The sequence below is a fragment of the Equus caballus genome, chromosome 23 (genome assembly GCF_041296265.1).
Source record: "Equus caballus isolate H_3958 breed thoroughbred chromosome 23, TB-T2T, whole genome shotgun sequence".
NCBI classification, from domain to species: Eukaryota; Metazoa; Chordata; class Mammalia; order Perissodactyla; family Equidae; genus Equus; species Equus caballus.
Genome location: NC_091706.1, coordinates 51,623,976 through 51,641,341, shown reverse-complemented (window position 1 = coordinate 51,641,341; position 17,366 = coordinate 51,623,976). Strand labels below are relative to the sequence as shown.

General features: G+C 45.6%; 1 protein-coding gene and 1 long non-coding RNA gene across 22 annotated transcripts in view; one reads left to right on the top strand and one right to left on the bottom strand.

Annotated features, from left to right (window-relative positions):
* PLIN2 (perilipin 2) overlaps positions 1 to 17,366 on the top strand; it is an 83,864-nt gene that overhangs the window by 58,407 nt on the left and 8,091 nt on the right. For 9 of the 21 annotated variants that reach the window (XM_070248253.1, XM_070248267.1, XM_070248259.1 and 6 more), the window contains 7 exons: positions 3,385 to 3,436; positions 3,817 to 4,012; positions 5,862 to 5,944; positions 6,771 to 7,056; positions 7,948 to 8,129; positions 9,106 to 9,240; positions 9,947 to 10,806. In XM_070248253.1, coding sequence (XP_070104354.1) covers positions 3,385 to 3,436; positions 3,817 to 4,012; positions 5,862 to 5,944; positions 6,771 to 7,056; positions 7,948 to 8,129; positions 9,106 to 9,240; positions 9,947 to 10,300 — 1,288 coding nt within the window. In that variant the 3' untranslated portion in view covers positions 10,301 to 10,806. Of the gene's footprint in view, positions 1 to 2,276; positions 2,422 to 3,384; positions 3,437 to 3,816; positions 4,013 to 5,861; positions 5,945 to 6,770; positions 7,057 to 7,947; positions 8,130 to 9,105; positions 9,241 to 9,946; positions 10,807 to 17,366 lie in introns of those variants that run through there. The other 12 variants (XM_070248256.1, XM_070248250.1, XM_070248252.1 and 9 more) reach the window with 5 other exon arrangements.
* Positions 306 to 17,117, bottom strand: LOC138920299 (uncharacterized). Its single transcript, XR_011431206.1, has 2 exons — positions 16,573 to 17,117; positions 306 to 3,114 (listed from the first exon to the last, which is right to left on the bottom strand). It is a non-coding gene; the product is annotated as an uncharacterized lncRNA (long non-coding RNA).

The following is a 17,366-nucleotide window of genomic DNA, read 5'->3' as shown; positions in this document are numbered from 1 at the left end:
TCACAGCTTCTTTTGCTTACATTACATTGCATGTAGTTACAGGTCTGTTCATTCTCTCTCATTACTATATAATATCCTCAACCTTTTATTTCGAAACATTTAAAGCCCCAGAAAAGTTGAAAAACTAATCCAATGAACACCCATATCCCCTTCACCTAGAACGTGAGGGACCATTATTATTTCCGCTTTATAGAACTAAAACAACTAAGGCAAAGAGAAAGTAGAGGACTAGCGCAGCCCGTGCACCTGGGATCTCGTCTTGCCTGACTGCTGCTTAGGCAGTCACAGACTGCGGGCAAATCATCTAACTTTTTGGAGGCTATTTCTTTATTAAGATGGAGTAGGAATTCCCATTTCATTGCATTTCCATGTTGTTGTGAAGCTCAAATACTAGGAACATGTGAGAGTGCTTTGTGAAGAATAAAGTGGTGGTACTCAAAAGGGGGATTGTTAAAATGCAGGTTCCTGGGCCTCACTCCCAAAGATAGACAGTAGGTCTGGGGCAGAATGTTTAACAAGCACCCTAGGTGTTTCTGATGCACAAGTCCCCTGACCAACTATGCAAAAAGACTTTTGTAAAATAAAGGTTCTCAAACTTTGGAGACTATCAGAATCACCTGGAGGGATTGGGTGTTATTCTTGCCACTAGCTCCTGTTGTCACAGAGTCAAGAAGATGGCAGAGAGTTGCAGGTGCGGAATTTGGTGTGCTTCATCCTCTGTGGGCTGGGAGAGGCTGGCCCCAGGATTAGTCCGTGAGCGCTCTTCTTCACAGCATAGAGAAGCAAAAGGAAGCTTGCTGAACTTTGAAGGGGGCAAGTGATTCACAGGTTTAAAACAAAACAGGAAAAGAGGGAGGCATTTGTAGGTGAAAGGGCGAGAGTCTTCTGTTGCAAAATAAGAGGTCAGATTAGGGAGAAGTAAAAAACAACTATCATCATTATTTAAAATTCGGTACATTCCTGCCTTCTTACTTCAGGGCGGGTGGGGGGAGGACAACAAACCGCAAATATCTGCTTAGAGCACCAACAAAGCCTGAACGCCAAAAAGAAAAGAAAAGAAAAGAAGAAAGTAATTTGATTGCTTAAAGCATTGAAGATGTCAACGGGGGCAGGGGAGAGGGGAACGTTTTTGGATTTCCTAATTGTTACTTTGTGGTTTAGACTTGTGTTTTATTTTGAATTACCTGCGGGCGGGGCGAGGGGTGGAGGATACCATAATTGTTTTCTCTTGCTGAGGGCCTCTGGATGTAGTCAGTCATGTATGAGGGATACATTTTTAATGGATCAGTTTGGAGCATTGAATATGATGAACACTATCTCTATGCCTGCAACATTAGTTAAGTAATTGAGGTAAGGCTTCCCAAAATTCAAATTTCACTGCTTGAGGAAGCCCCCCGCCAGCCTCCTGCATCATTGCCGCCGCCTGTTGCTCCCCATCCTGAAGGCCAAGGACCTGGGGACCATCCCGGCGCCAGCTCCTCTTCGCACCTCCCATCTGTCCTCTCTTGTCCACCTTCCCCAAAAGCGCCCCGGGAGGACGAGGCTCGCGGCAACGTCATCCGGAGATCCCCCGCCCCGCACTCCGGGGGAGGTCCACCGAACCCTACCTAGCTCCCGGCGGTTGCACAACTTGTGTGCTCAAAAACTCTGTTCAAGTCCCTGCATTTTACACACAGAAACACTGGGAGTCAGATGTTGGTTTCTTTAAAAAAAAAAAAACAAAAAACCCACAACTTAAAAAAAAAAAAAAGGTCGTTTGCATAATAAGCATAGGCAACTATCATCCCGGAGTGATTTGGGTTTAAGTCTCGCTGAGAAAAAAAGGAGACCAACCAATAGTATTCTAAGCCCTTTTGGAAATTGATTCAACTTTGAATTAGACATATGTTTGAAAAACGGACTTTAAAGTCAAAAGAGCAGTAAATCAGAAGTCTGTACAGGTCCACCGCGGGGTTAGAATTTCACAAAACTTTAGAAGCTGCTTGCTAAAAATAAGTCTAGAAGCCACCGTTTCCATTTTTAAAGACAGTTTCTATTCTGATCGCTGACGGTAACCAACAGGTTAGTCACCGTTAAGATGTCTGCCGGACTCCTCCACGCCTTTTGCAAAACCACAAACCCGCGCGGGCACCGGCCGCATTTTGGCCACGGGCCTCGCAGGACCCCTAATTCTGGCAGGGGCCCCCAGCCCCTCGAGGCGGGCGGCGGCGGGGTGCAGGCGCCGGGAAGCGGCAGAGGGCGACACTCGCCCTGGCCTCCGGGCGCGGCGTGTCCCGGGCCGCCGGTGACGTGGCGCGGGGGCGGGCGGGGCCGGCTATATCCCGGCGCCCGCGGCCCCGCCGCCAGACCCTCGTGCAGCTTGTTCGAGCCGCCCGCGCGGACTCCCCGCACTCGCGCCTTTTCGCTGCTGTCGGTCAGTGGGTGCGCGCCCCCTCTGTGACTAGCGAGCCGGCCTGGGTCCCCCACAGCGCCGTGGCAGGGGGAGGGGGTCCTGGGGGTCCCCGGGCGCAGGGCGGGCTCCAGGCCTGGGGTGTCGACGTTGCTTTGTTTGTGGAGGCTGCTTTCCTGCCGGCAGCTTTAGCGCAGCTGTAACTTCTTGGCTTGCTTTCGGGGTAACCGTTTCCTCTTGTCCCGAAAGGAGATTATTTATAAGGAAATGCTTATAAGGACTTTCTGGGGTGCACGGCGACAGCGGGGTGTCGGTCCCGGCGCCTGCCTTCTGAGTTCCGCGTGATTCTTACTCATTTCTCGTAGAACCGGGGCGACGGGCCCGGAAGTGGCCGCGGGCGGCCGCGCACGTTTCCTTCCCAGCCCTGCTGCTTAGCAAGAGGCAGTTTTTCGGGTGCGGGTCGTTGGGGGCGCTAAATTTACGTTTAGAAGCTGAAACGCTTTCTCACTTCCTCGGAGCACCTTCCTCTTTGCTTAGTTGTCCCTGAACTGGTTTCAGTTCTTTCACAAGCAAGGAATAAATTCCCCCCAAAGGGCTCCAGCTTGATGGTCCTGACCGTCCCAGATGTCTTCTACTTGAAATCTCTCTGTAGTTTTAACATAGACTTTAACTTGGTTAGCATTTTTGTGAAAAGATATTCCTCTTCAAAAGGCATTTCTGGCATCCTGGTGGAGAAACAAAGACAAATGTATCAACAACTTTGCTTTTCGCTGCCGAGCCTCTTTTGTGTTGAAAGTTGACCGCGAGCCCTGAACCTTCCCTCCGAAGCTGTTTGCCCGGCGAGAACACTGAGAGCCAGGGGGTGGAAGCAGGGCGAAAACTCCACTTACCTCAGCAGGGACTTTTCTCTACTTGAAATTAGCATTTGCTCGGGTCGGGGAATGAATCTGGGAGAATCTTATCTTAGTGTCTTGAAATAAGTTTCTCTTCCGCAGATTTCTTTTTCCAGGAAGGAAAATGGCATCTGCCGCAGTTGATCCACAGCCGGTAAGAATTTTACATGGCCCTTTCTTTTTTTTTTTTTTTTTTTTTTTTTTTATTAATGTTATGATAGATTACAACCTTGTGAGATTTCAGTTGTACATTTTTGTTAGTCATGTTGTGGGTACACCACTTCCCCCTCCGTACCCTCCCCCCACCCCCCCTTTTCCCTGGTAACCACCAATCAGATCTCCTTCTCAATATACTAATTTCCACCTATGAGTGGAGTCAAATAGAGTTCGTCTTTCTCTGACTGACTTATTTCGCTTAACATAATACCCTCGAGGTCCATCCACATTGTTGTGAATGGGTACATGGCCCTTTCTTGATTCCTTCCCTCCCCATGTGTTTTGAGAAGTTAACACCTCCGTCCCCCTTGGTTGCAGAGCGTCGTGACTCGGGTGGCCAACCTGCCCTTGGTGAGCTCCACCTATGACCTCGTCTCCTCCGCTTACATCAGTACCAAGGATCAGTATCCCTGCTTGAAGTCTGTGTGTGAGATGGCAGAGAAGGGCGTGAAGACCATCACCTCGGTGGCCGTGTCGAGTGCTCTGCCTCTCATCCAAAAGCTAGAGCCACAAAGTGAGTTCTGATTTTCCCCTCAAGATTCAGTCCTAGGGACTCAGGCTGGGGTGAGCCAGGAGCTGGCTTGAATATGGTGAATACCAGCCTTATGCCCTAAGGACACAGCAGCAACATCCGGAATCCTCAGGCTTTTCTGAGGCACATACTGCCTTTACCTAGAAACTGCCAGGTGACCCTCATGGTTGTAGAATGCCTGCTTCAGAGCAATGGTGGATGCTCATGACACTTAAAAAAAAAATCACCCAGAGATGCTTCTGTGTTGGTAGCTGAGATCATAAGGGGAGCCCGTGGGTGAAATGAAATAGCTGACTTCCTTGGGACTACAGTGTACATGAATTGCTTTTAAAAAAATAAAGGACATCTTTATTGAGATAATAAACACACCATACAATTCACCCCTTAACGTGTACCATTCAGTAGTTTTTAGTATATTTACAGTGTTGTACAAGCATCACCATGATCAATTTTAGAACACTTTCATCATCCCAGAAAGAGGCCTCATACCAGTTTCTGTCTGGGATGATGAAAAGGTTCTGGAAGTAACAGTGGTGATGGTTACACAACATTGTGAATGCCACTGAATTGTACACTTAGAAATAAAGTGGTGAAGTTTATGTTATATCTGTTTACCACAATTTAAAAATACAGAGAAAGATTAAGCAGTTTAAATATTAAAACAAAATAGGAAACCTTAGACCCCCATTAGCACTCACTCCCCATTTCCTTTCAACCCCCACCCCAGGCAAGTACTAATCTACTTTCTGTTTATAGATTTGCCTGTTCTGGACACTTAACGTAAATGGAATCATAAAATATGTGGTCTTTTGTGACTGGCTGCTTTCGCTTAGCATAATGTTTTCAAGGTTTAGCCATATTGTAGCGTCAATCAGTACTTCATTCCTCTTTATTATGGAATAATATTCCATCATGTGGATAGATCATATTTTATTTATTCATCAGTGATGGATGTTTGGGTTGCTTCTACTTTTTGGCAATTACGAATAATGAATGCTGTTGGGAATGTTTGTGTACAAGGTTTCACGTGGACATATGTTCTCGATTCTCTTGGGTCTGTACCTAAGAATGGAATTGCTGGGTCATGTAATAACTCAGAGCTTTTGGGGAACTGCTAGACTGTTTTCCAGAGTGGCTGCACCATTCTACATCCCACCAGCAGTGTATGAAGGTCCCAATTTCTCCCCATTATGAACTACTTTTGAATAAAGATTTAAATCATTCCCCCAAATGGTTAGGTCATGGACTTTTAGAATTTTAAGAAACCTTTAGAGACCAGATTTCCAACTCTGCTGCTTCCAAAAGGCATTTAGCCCTAGTGCTTGGCATGGTGCTCATTGAGGGGGAAGCTTCGACCACAATCTGGATCTTGTTAGGGAGATGCAGGGTGCTGTTAACATACTGTTTCCTGGTGATAACCCAAAATACACTGCCACTACTGAATTAAGTGTAGCTGGGGATTAAAGTAGCATGGAAATGGTAATTTTGAGGGCGTTTTCAGATACCTTATTCCCTGAATGAGGGTTCAGGTGAGCCTGGCTTCTCTTGGCATTAACCTTACAGGCAAGTTGATGAGGAAGAAGCTTCTTAGCCAGCTTCCTACTTGTCCTGTCACCGTCTCTGCCTGCTGCTCCCCCACACACCCTTATTTCTCTGTCAGTGGAAGAAAGTTGCCAGCAACCTGCCAAGCCTCTTCTGTCTGAGCTAGAGAAGCCAGTCAACACATTGTGTGGTAAAGCAAGACCAATATTCTTGCTGCTTTTTATAATAAGAATAATGTATTCATTCTTACCTACACCATTAAGATTTCTCCTATTTGTGACTCTTCTAGTTGCGCTTGCCAATACCTATGCCTGTAAGGGGCTAGACAGGATTGAGGAGAAACTGCCTATTCTGAATCAGCCAACAAACCAGGTGAGCTTGGGACAAGAGTGCTGAGGCTTGCCATCTCACGTTTCCATATTCTATCTATTTAGCCCAGGCTGTGCATGCGATAATTAGGAAATACTTATTTGTTCCCTAAACCTGGATATATTTTTCAAAGAGTAATTGCCACTCCCTTACTTCCTGAATTGTCAGCTTATGTCTAAGAAGCAGAGATGAACTATCTACCTTTGGACTAGAATACTTTTAGTCTGGTCTGTATCAGCTTATGGCTTTGCCTCTGCAGGTAAAATTGCTCTCTCAAATAACTGATGCTCATGTGGTATTGGATAAATGGCAGAGGTGGTATCGAGAAGCTTTTCTCACTTGGTATCTGAGAATACATCCAGTAGGATGGAGAACTGACATCTCTGCCTATGTTTTGGCCTTGTGGGGCCATGTGCAGAGGGCCATGTTTGCATGGTACCTACATCTATGCTCATAGGTATGCACGAGCTGCTCTCAGTATAAGCATGTCAACATGGAAAATCCCATTCTCTAGAGTAACCCTTGTACCTTACCACAGGTTCACCTGGTTAAAAAAAAAAAACCATCCTGACAAGTTGACAAATTTTATATGTGATTACCTCATTTGCTCCTCCAACAATCCTTGAGTGGTGGCAGGTGGGGCAAATATACCTGATAAAGAAATTGAGGCTCATCAACTCTTAGTGACGTGCCCCAGACCTAAAGCTAGGGAGTGAAAGAGCCAGATTCCTTTTTAACTCAACTCTTTAAAACCTTAGTCAAGACCTTAAATACGTATTTATGTCCATGTTTCTCACCAGCCAAGTGACCTGCGTTTTTCTTTTTGTAGGTTGTTGCCAATGCCAGAGGTGCTATGAATGGGGCAAAAGATGCTGTGACGACTACTGTGACTGGGGCCAAGGATTCTGTGGCCAGCACGATCACTGGGGTGATGGACAGGACCAAAGGAGCGGTGACGGGCAGTGTGGAGAAGACCAAGTCTGTGGTCAATGGCAGCATTAACACTGTCTTGGGAAGTCGGATGGTGCAGCTGGTGAGCAGCGGAGTAGAAAATGCGCTCACCAGATCAGAGCTGCTGGTAGACCAGTACCTCCCTCTCACTGAGGAAGAACTAGGTAATTGGATTTTTGTCTTGAAATAATGTTTTGTATCTTAAAGCAATCTTTTTTTTTTTTTTGAGGAAGATTAGCCCTGAGCTAACATCTGCTGCCAATCCTCCTCTTTTTGCTGAGGAAGACTGGCCCTGAGCTAACGTCTGTGCCCATTTTCCTTTACTTTATATGTGGGATGCCTGCCACAGCATGGCTTGCCAAGCGGTGCCATGTCCGCACCTGGGATTGGAACTGGCGAACCCGGGGCCACCAAAGCAGAATGTGCGCACTTAACCGCTATGCCACCTGCCGGCCCCTTAAAGCAATCTTTTTAAACAGCTTCACTGAGATATACTTTATATACCAAAAAATTTACCTGTTTTCCTTCTAAATTTACAGAGTTGCACAACCATCACCACAATCCAGTTTTAGAACATTTCTATCACCCAAAAGATCCTTCAATGCAGTCAATCTCCATTCCCCCTCCCCTAGGCAGCCACTAATCTTTGTCTCTATAGATTTTCCTTCTTAAAGCAATCATGTTTCACATTCAATTTTACGTAGTAAGTTTTGAAACTTTAGGAGAAATTAGCCTAGAGAAATATTTTCTATAAATGAATTGTCTTTAATGGGCTGCTTTACAGAATCATTAAACATTCAGTGCTGACTAGGTGCCAGGTACCGTGTTGCCCAGAAGCTCTAGTGGGAAGAGGCATGTGTAGATGAAAATGTCCGAGACAGTGAGAAGTCCTGGGTGGTCAAGCCCAGCAGCGGACGAGCTGTCTTGGGAAAATGATTGCTTAATTGTTAGGTGGGTGGGGTAGAATCGACAAAGTCAAGGTGCAGGTTAGAGTCCAGGCCTGTCACTTAGAGCTGTGATCTCCTTACATTTTTGTCCCGTCTTTCTAACTTCAGAAAAAGAAGCCAAAAAAGTCGAAGGGTTTGATCCAATGCAGAAGCCAAGTTATTATATCAGACTGGGATCCCTATCTAGCAAGCTCCGCTCACGTGCCTACCAGCAGGCTCTCAGCAGGGTTAAAGAAGTGAAGCAGAGAAGCCAAGCGACCATTTCTCAGCTCCATTCCACTGTTAACCTGGTGAGTGAAACTTCATTTAAAGGTATCTGAAGTGAGCTCATTTATCTTGAGGCTTGAGAGTAAACGTAATCATGAAATCCAAGAATCTTATCTTTATCTTATCAAGAACCCAATAGAAAAATGGGCAACGAGTATACAGACAACTCACAGAAAAGGAAGTATAAATAGTAGAAATATATGAAGTGATGTGAATCTTACACTGAAGGGTCAAATTACTGATGCCTATCTTGTCCTTTCACACTGGTAAAGTGTGACGCTTGGGCAGTGGTGTGGAGAAAGGGGTGAACTTGGGCACTTCTGGCAGATTCAAGGGACTATTCCAGGAAAGTTACAAACATGTCTATGCCTCAAGTAGTTTTACTTTTAGAAATTTATTCTACACATGTGAAGTTGTTTAGAGTTGCAAAAGACTATAAACAATGCATGTCAAGTACTGGGGAATTAATTCAATGGATATATCACAAAAGACTATTGTGTAGTCATTAAAGATTGCCAAGTTATAGAACAGTTTGTATTGTACTGCCATTAGAAACTGGTTTATTCTTGGAAGGGGAAGCAGGTGGTTGACAACAGGGAAGAAGAACTTGGAATTCCTTTTTCTTTTGTAATTTTTTTTTTTAATTATTATTATTATTTTTTTAAAGATTTTATTTTTCCTTTTTCTCCCCAAAGTCCCCTGGTACATAGTTGTGTATTTTTAGTTGTGGGTCCTCCTAGTTGTGGCATGTGGGATGCCGCCTCAGCATGGCTCGATGAGGGGTGCCATGTCTGCGCCCAGGATTCGAACTGGCAAAACCCTGGGCTGCCCGAAGCAGAGTGCGTGAACTTAACCACTCGGCCACAGGGTCGGCCCCTTCTTTTGTAATTTTAATTTGTATTTTACACATATGTATCTGATTGACATCATAGATCTGAGAACAGGCTAACATGAATGTCTGACTAGTTTGTTCCTTTGTTTTATTTCAATGCGTTCTAGATTGAATTTGCCAGGAACAATGTGCATAGTGCCAACCAGAAAATTCAGGATGCTCAGGATAAGCTCTATCTCTCCTGGGTGGAGTGGAAGAGAAACATTGGCCATGATGATACAGATGAATCCCACTGTGCTGAGGTAAGTAAGACAGCTGGGATAGTCACCCACTCCAGTTTCTGAAGAAGCTCTCATCAGGCTTTCATTTCAATTTTCCCATTATTCCTCTTAGAATACTCTATCAGAAGTTTGAACAATACCGTGTACATAGGTTGCTTGTTATGTGACAGAAAAGCAAAACTGTGCTGTAACTTTATCTTCCAACCTACAGATAAACATATTACCCCTAATGGGATACAACTAAATGAGAAACATGGGCCTTGCTCTCATAATGGGTACAGACTAACAGGGGAGGTAGGCATTTTTATTGTCACAGCCTTTTTTGAAGGCATAAAGACAGGCAGTATGAGAATATATAGGGTGGCTACCTAAATCAACCTTGAAGTGAGGAGGGTAGTCAGATGGCTTCCCGGAAGAGATGAGTGCTAAGCTGAGACCTAACAAGTGAATAAACGAGGTGAAAGGACAATACAGGGACTAACATTCCAGACAGAAGAAACAGCGTGTTGTAGTCCTAGAAAGTGGTTCTCTGATGGGTCCCAAAAGCTAGTATGTGTATCTGTGAAATGTGAATAATACTGCTGCACCCAGGCTTGTTATAAGGATTTTAAAATGTCCAAGAAGCCACCTATGTGGTAGACACATGGCCAGCTTACTGTAGTTGAACTAATTCATACATAGCACTGTTGGATCCACGGTTAATGTTTTAAACTTGTTTTATTTTTAGCACATTGAGTCACGTACCCTGGCTATTGCTCGCAACCTGACTCAGCAGCTCCAGACCACGTGCCACACCCTCCTGTGCAGCGTCCAGGGGTTACCACAGAACATCCAAGATCAGGCCAGTCACTTGGGGGTGATGGCTGGAGACATCTACTCGGTGTTCCACAATGCTGCCTCCTTTCAGGAAGTGTCGGAGGGCCTCCTCACTTCTAGCAAGGGACAGCTGCAGAAAATGAAGGAGTCTCTGGATGATGTGATGGATTATCTTGTTAACAACACACCCCTCAACTGGCTGGTAGGTCCCTTTTATCCTCAGCTGACCGAGTCTCAGAATGCTCAGAACAAAGGCACAGAGTAGGATACAGCCAGCCAGGAGACCCAGCAACCTGAGCACAAAACACATTAAACCTGTCCCTGTCACCAGTGCATGGTGCAGCCAGCCAGATGACACTTTCTGTTACGTTGAAATTAACCTGCTAGGCAACTTGGAATTGGGGAAGCAGCTAGCTAGAAAAAAAGGTCCTCCGTTACAGTCATTTCTAACTGGATTAAGAGCTTTAAAATTTCTGGCATTAGCAGATGAATTCTCTTGTTTACCTGGCTATTAAGAAAAGAATGCTAGACTGGTCAGAGCCTAGCCAGAACTCACAAAAAGTTCCAGTGCCTTTTTGGTCTCATTCTGTTGCCACCGTTGCTGTCTGTTTGTTTGAATGAAAGCGCCTTCCTGTGGGCTGTGGTATGAACTGGTGTTTGGTCCCAGCCTCATCGTTAGTTTGTCCCAAAATGCATGTTTGTACAACTTGAGCTTTTTGTTTTTCATAAAGGAATGTCTGCTATGAATTCAATAAAATTCACCGCAGAATAGATCCGTTATGCTGTGTGTTCCATGTGCCTTGTGTGTTGCTTTCTTAGAGCTGCCTGGCCTGCATGACATGGTTATTAATACACGTGCATGAATTCCAATTGGCCTGTTGGGAAATTTGGCAGGTTAATAACATTGGAAGACTAATATTGTGGAATAACATTGGAATGGAATATTTGATAACAGGTTTTTTAGGTTTTTTTTTTAAAGATTTTATTTTTCCTTTTTCTCCCCAAAGTCCCCCAGTACATAGTTGTATATTTTTTTAGTTGTGAGTCCTTCTAGTTGTGGCATGTGGGACGCTGCCTCAGTGTGGCTTGATGAGCAGTGCCATGTCTGTGCCCAGGATCTGAACCAGCGAAATCCCGGGCTGCCAACACGGAGCGCGCAAATTTAACCACTCTGACCATGGGGCCGGCCCCTGATAACAGGTTTTAAACAAGTAAAAAGCTAATGTGCACGTAAAAATTTTACTAGGTGACAGTCATTACCTTCATTTGTCCAGTTACTGGACCCCTGAGAGTGGGTTTTTAAACCAGTAGAAGGACCTACTAAGGGCTGACTGCCTTGCTGAAAAGGAATCAAAGCTGAAAGGAAGCAAGAGAGTGACTCTTTGCATTAGTCTCACATAAAAGCAGCAGGCATTTCTTGTCAAGGGGCCATTTTTTTTTTTTTTTTTTTTTTGCTGAAGAAGATTAGCTCTGAGCTAGTATCTGTGCCAGTTTTCCTTTATATGTGCGTTGCCGCCACAGTATGGCTGATGAGTGGTATAGATCTGTGCCAAGGATATGAACCCGTAAACCTAGGCCACCAAAGTGGAATGGGCCAAACTTAACCACTGTCCCATGGGGCCAGCCACAAGGACCATTTAAAGTGTGAGCCCTGGAGTAAGATTGTTCAGTGTCCAGTGTCAGCTGGAATGAACTGTGTTGTCACTTAGGGCGAAAGTCACTAACAGTTGTTGGTGAGATACCTTTAGAAGACCACGTGAGAATAATTAGAAGTAAAAAAGACTTTGGACCCCCTGTAGAAAAGGGTCCTTCTGCCTAGAGTGTTCAGACTTCTAGCCTCCTCAATGTTGGTCATTTATTTAGGAAATATTGTGAATCTCCTTATAACAAAGCTGCAGGATGCCAACTGTTTCAAAAAAACATCTTAGAACTAGATGCTTCTGCCTCTCCCTGCTAAGTGGTTAGCAAGGCTGCCCTTCAGCAGAACCAAAGTCTAAGTCAAATTTGCCTCCTTTCTGTCCTGGTTTACCCCTTTCTCCCCATGAAAATAAGGAAGCAGCACATAACCTTACATGCACCTTTGGTGTGAGTGAGTGTGTCAAAGCTTACTAAGCTATAAACTACATTTTTTGCCCTTGAGTTAACGCCAGGAATCAGTATACAAGTGAGTCTAATTGGAGGGTAAGGACTCACTGAGATACTTGAAACTGAGGAGCTTCTGGTTTCTGGGAAGGTAGACTGTCACAATTTATGGGCTTCCTGGATGGAGCCTCTCCATTCATCCATTCACTTACCTGCCTGCCCCCCCATAAGAGGCCTTTTAAAAATTTACTTCTTAGTTCAAATTGCACATGACCCTGCCCCTCTTTGCCTCAAAACTCCAAGGCTGGTATTTTATGGTTTATTCTGATTGGTTGGAAAATTCATATACTATAGCTGTACACATGCTTTCTTATTCTGAACATAAACTTTTGCATTTCCTCATCATAAGAGTTATAGTGCGAACTGAATTGTTTGTGAAAAGGAGACAGGTCTCAAAACTATTCTTCATGAGCAAGACAGAATATAAAGGAGACCTCTCTTAGCTTCTAGAACACCACCACTAGCCCTTGCTTTTTGCCATGAGCTGTGCACACTGGCTGTGGTTTTGTCTGTCTTTGTCTCTCAAATTTGTGGCTACATGCATTTCATTCTGCTGTCAACATATCTCAAAATTTGTGGTGTTCTCGCATAGTAGAGCTTTATTGTTGCATAAACTGGCAGTTTGGGCTTAACAGACTTATTCCCCAAGGAAGACAATTCTTTTGAGGAAAAAAGCTGACTAAGCCTAGCACAGTATCTCACTGGCAGGTTTTTAAACATTTGGCTGCATGAAGGCTGGCATGGTGTGCCTTGAGTGTTCAAGGATTTTTTTTTAAGACCTGAGCTAACATCTGTTGCCAATCTTTTTTTTTTTTCTTCTCCCCAAAGCCCCCCCAGTACATATATTCTAGTTGTAAGTGCCTCTGGTTGTGGCATATGGGACACCACCTCGGCGTGGCCTGATGAGGGTGCCATGTCCTCGCCCAGGATTCAAACTGGCGAAACCCTGGGCATGCGAGCCTAACCACTCGGCCACAGGGCCAGCCCCTCTCCTATGTTTTAGAAGTTACTGATTCCTGAAAGAAATGGGGTCAACTGGACCCTCACTAGGATAGGCCCAGGTCATATTTTTAGGGCTGGTGAGGTAGAGCCTTCTTGCTCACCATCTAGCTGGTGCAGAGTGGGGTGATCAGGTAGAAAAGCCTGAATAGGAAAATCACACCCTCAGCTGGTGGTGAGGTGGTGAAAGGCGGGCAGCCTGTTGAGTTTGGTGAGATTGCTGAGTAACATATGCATGTTTAGTTGTTAAGACTGTCAGTAAGAGGACTCAGTGAATTGCTAGGAAGGCAGTGGGAAGGGAAAGTGTTTGGAGGAAGTGCGACAGAGTTTCCCAGGATTCTTGCTCCAGCTTAATTTGCTTAAACTGGGCCTGCAGGTTAGAGAGAAATGGGTTCTAACATAATGAAAGGCTTTAAATCTCATGGGGGAGCCTAGTCTCGATGTAGAATAGACCTTCTAGGTTCTTTAGCTTGGTACTGATTTTATGAAAGTGCTATTCGAGAGAGCCATATAAAAGCTGTTAGAACCATATCATAATATGTATATTTTGGGCTAACACTGAAAAAATCTAGTGGATGCATTCATCAGGTAGAGAAAATGTGGATAGGTTGGTAGCTACATTATTATATATATGTAGCTTTATTAAAAAATGACTCAATTCAATATCTGAGTTCCTAATAGTATAAGGCATGAACTCTGCTCTGCTGAGAATGTAAGGTCCAGAAACTGGGAGCTGGCCCGGTGGTGTAGTGGTTAAGTTCATGTGCTCTGCTTCAGTAGCCCTGAGTTTGCAGGTTCAGATCCCTGGCCCAGACCTACACACCGCTCATCAAGCCATGCTGTGGCAGCATGTCACATACAAAATAGAGGAGGATTGGCTACAGATGTCAGTTCAGGGCCAATCTTCCTCACCAAAAAAAAAAAAAGACCAGAAACTGCCCTTAAGAGACTTATGGTCTTAGGGGAAAGTTGTAGACAAATATTCAAGTAATATCCTGGTATAGAACACTATTCTTCCCTCACCCTTAATGGCCCCAGGCTAATTTTTAAATTCCCTACCTTTATTACAAAATTAACCTACAAAATATGACACTTCAGCATAAGGCAGTATAGGACTGGCACGGGAACAATTTGGGTTTTAAGTTTTATTGACCAAAGCAAAACAGAACGCTAACTTAGGTGATATTTCCTGTGAGGAGGAAAAAAGGTCTGTCTTCTAGAACTTAAGAAAGTGAGGAAAGTAGTGGATAGGGTTGTTACCTGACATTTTTAAAAAGTAATGAGTAGATCAAATGGTACTTTTGTGTAAAAATCAGTGATGAAGAAATGGTTAGAATTTAAATTACATTTCCATTTCTCTTGGGTATATAGCTAGGAGTGGAATTGCTAGTGGGTCATATGGTCACACTATTTAATTGAGAAACTACCAGACTGTTTTCCAAAGAGGCTGCACCATCTTATGTTCCCACCAGCAGGGTGTGAGGTTCCGATTTCTCCACATCCTCACCAACACTTGGTGTTATCTGTCTTTGATTCTAGCCAACCATTTAAATGGTAACTTAGCGGTAATAAGAGATGTTGAAGAGAGTGAATCAAGCACTTTTCTTTTTTCACTGTCTTTTCTACCCAGGGGAGAGCCCAGGAAAACCCTGCTAAGGAGTTAGCTAACGTATCTAGGAGACTGACTCCCTCATATAAAATGAGGCAGCTCCTCCTAGGGAGCTCCCAGCATGGATGAAACCACGTCCTCTGTCAGGGAGCCTTTCCCTGCCCTCTCTGTCACTGCCAAGGATTATCAACTGGGGAGACTAATAAAATGCAGATTCCTGGGTTCCACCTCCAGGGAATCTGGTAAATGTGGAGGTAGTACCAGGCATCTGTACTTTTTTTTTTTTTAAGATTAACACCCGAGCTAACAAGTGTTGCCAATCTTTTTTTTTTTTTCTGCTTTTTCTCCCCAAATCCCCCCGGTAAATAGTTATATATTTTAGTTGTGGGTCCTTTTAGCTGTGGCATGTAGGACTCTGCCTCAGCATGGCCTGACGAGCGGTGCCATGTCTGCGCCCAGGATCCAGACCAGCAAAACCCTGGGCCGCCAAAGCAGAGCGCGAACCTAACCACTCGGCCACGGGGCTGGCCCCTGCATTTTTTAAAAGCATCCCTATTTGAAAAAAAAAAAGCATCATCTCTAGTGATTCAACTGCAGGTAGAATCTGACCACACTTTGAGAAGCATAGGAAACAATGATTCTAACCTGGAACAAAAGTAGGGCTAGGGCTACCTATAGCCCCTTCTCTCCAAACGAGACCCTGGATGTGGGCTCCATAAAGTGTTTTATTTTATGAAGACCTACTCTTGAGGTACATGCTCAAATGAATCAAAGACACAGGAGTTAACATTGACTCTTTGAATGTTGTGCGATGGATACCAAGAATCACTTTAACTTTGTTGTGATCAGTGCCAACCTGCTCCCTGGGCTGAGAGTTCTAACCACTTCCACAGACTCTTGTTCAAGCATTTACGGGACAAGAAAGTGGTCCTACTGCAGGGCAAGGATGTGCACTAGCCCACTTAGCTGTACCAAACTGCTCAGTTAAAGGGTAAAGAGAGAGTAAAGCAAAACCGAGATGCTCCTGGCCTAACCTGCAAGCGTATAATCAAGCTGCATATGCAACCTATTATGGATGGTGAGAGGTTTCTGTTAAAATCAAACCCTCAGCAAGGTTAGTCTTGCGGATTTGCTGTTCCAGCTAATCATTACCTCTTGCACGCCCTATACCTTAGAATTACTTTTATGCAAACAAAAATTTGTTTTTCTTTTCACTTCCTTAGTTCTTCAATACTTATTCTCTAGTGCAAAATAAGTCAGTTTTCCTGATTCTACGTCACGTTTATCAGCACTGCTTGCACACTCACCTTTACCAGCAAGTTAAATTCCCACCGATGGTGTTTTTATTTCTGGAGCAGCCTCACCTCTCCAGGGCCCCCGCCACCACTAGCCTGCCTTTATGCCAACTGGAAAACAGCACCTTGGTCTGCTTTACTTTCCTCCCCGCTCCTCTTCCCGGGTCCAGGCTGCGAGGCGAGGGGGGATTGCCGTTTGTTGCCACCTCCCCCGAGAAGCCAGGTTCTAGTTAGCGAGTGCTTGCTTGGCACATGTTTGCCCCAACTAATGTGAGAGACCGGGCAGAGAGCGCAGGCCGGGGGCAGCGCCGAAGGAGCCTGCCGCGGGAAAGGAGAACCAATGCCTACTGTGACAAGCGTGCGTGCGCGCCGCACACCTCTGGGGCTCCCGAGACAGGGTTGCTCCGGCCGGGGATCCCCGACTCGTCTTCCTGAGCGCCCCGTCCCAGTGTCTCCTCCCCGTGGCGCCGAGCCCCGCGAAGCCAGCCTTACCTGCGCGTTGACGGGGGAGCCCTTGCTGGAGGTGAGACTGTCCCCGGCCCGGGGGGTGCTGCTGCAGCCAGACAAGGGCGCCTAGTGGTCGGCATTGAAGCGGGGGATCAGCATGGTCGCGGTTAGTGCCAGCCAGGCCAAGGGCCCGCGGGCCGGGGACAGTCGGAGCGGCGGCGCCGAGCCGGGTGGGAGCGCGGGCACCGCCTCTGGCTGGGTCTCCGCTCCTGGGCCGCCCGCGGCAGACGCGGTCGGCGGATCGGTGCCGCCGCCGCTGCTTTTATAGCGGCATTTGATGAATGAACCCTTCGTCCAACCTGGGCACAACTATCGCGGCGCCACAGGGGGCTCGCGGCCCCGGACGCTCCCCCGGCCTCCTTGCTGCCTTCGCGCTCTCGCAGCCCCGAGTCCTCCGTCTTTATCTCATGAGCGCTTAGCAATCTGGGTCTTAGGGGTCTCGTGGACGCCCTAAGATGAAGGGACTTCGGGAACGGTTCCCCCGACGAATGCAGGGAGCGGCCATGGAAACCTGCTGACGCAGATGTCCTGATATGGACGTCCTGCATCACGTGTGGGGTGGGCATGGAACCGGCCAGCTGGGCTCAAGCAATACTAGCACTATTAAGTGCCTTTGGAAGCAGAAGGTCGGGGGCTCCAAAATAAGAGAATATGATAACCTACTTTATCTACGATGCTAGGTATTTTAATTTTAATTTTTTTTTGTTTTTAAGGAAAAAGTCGCATTTTCTTTTCTCCACCATATATAGGGATATTATTACTACCTATTCTGCCACACG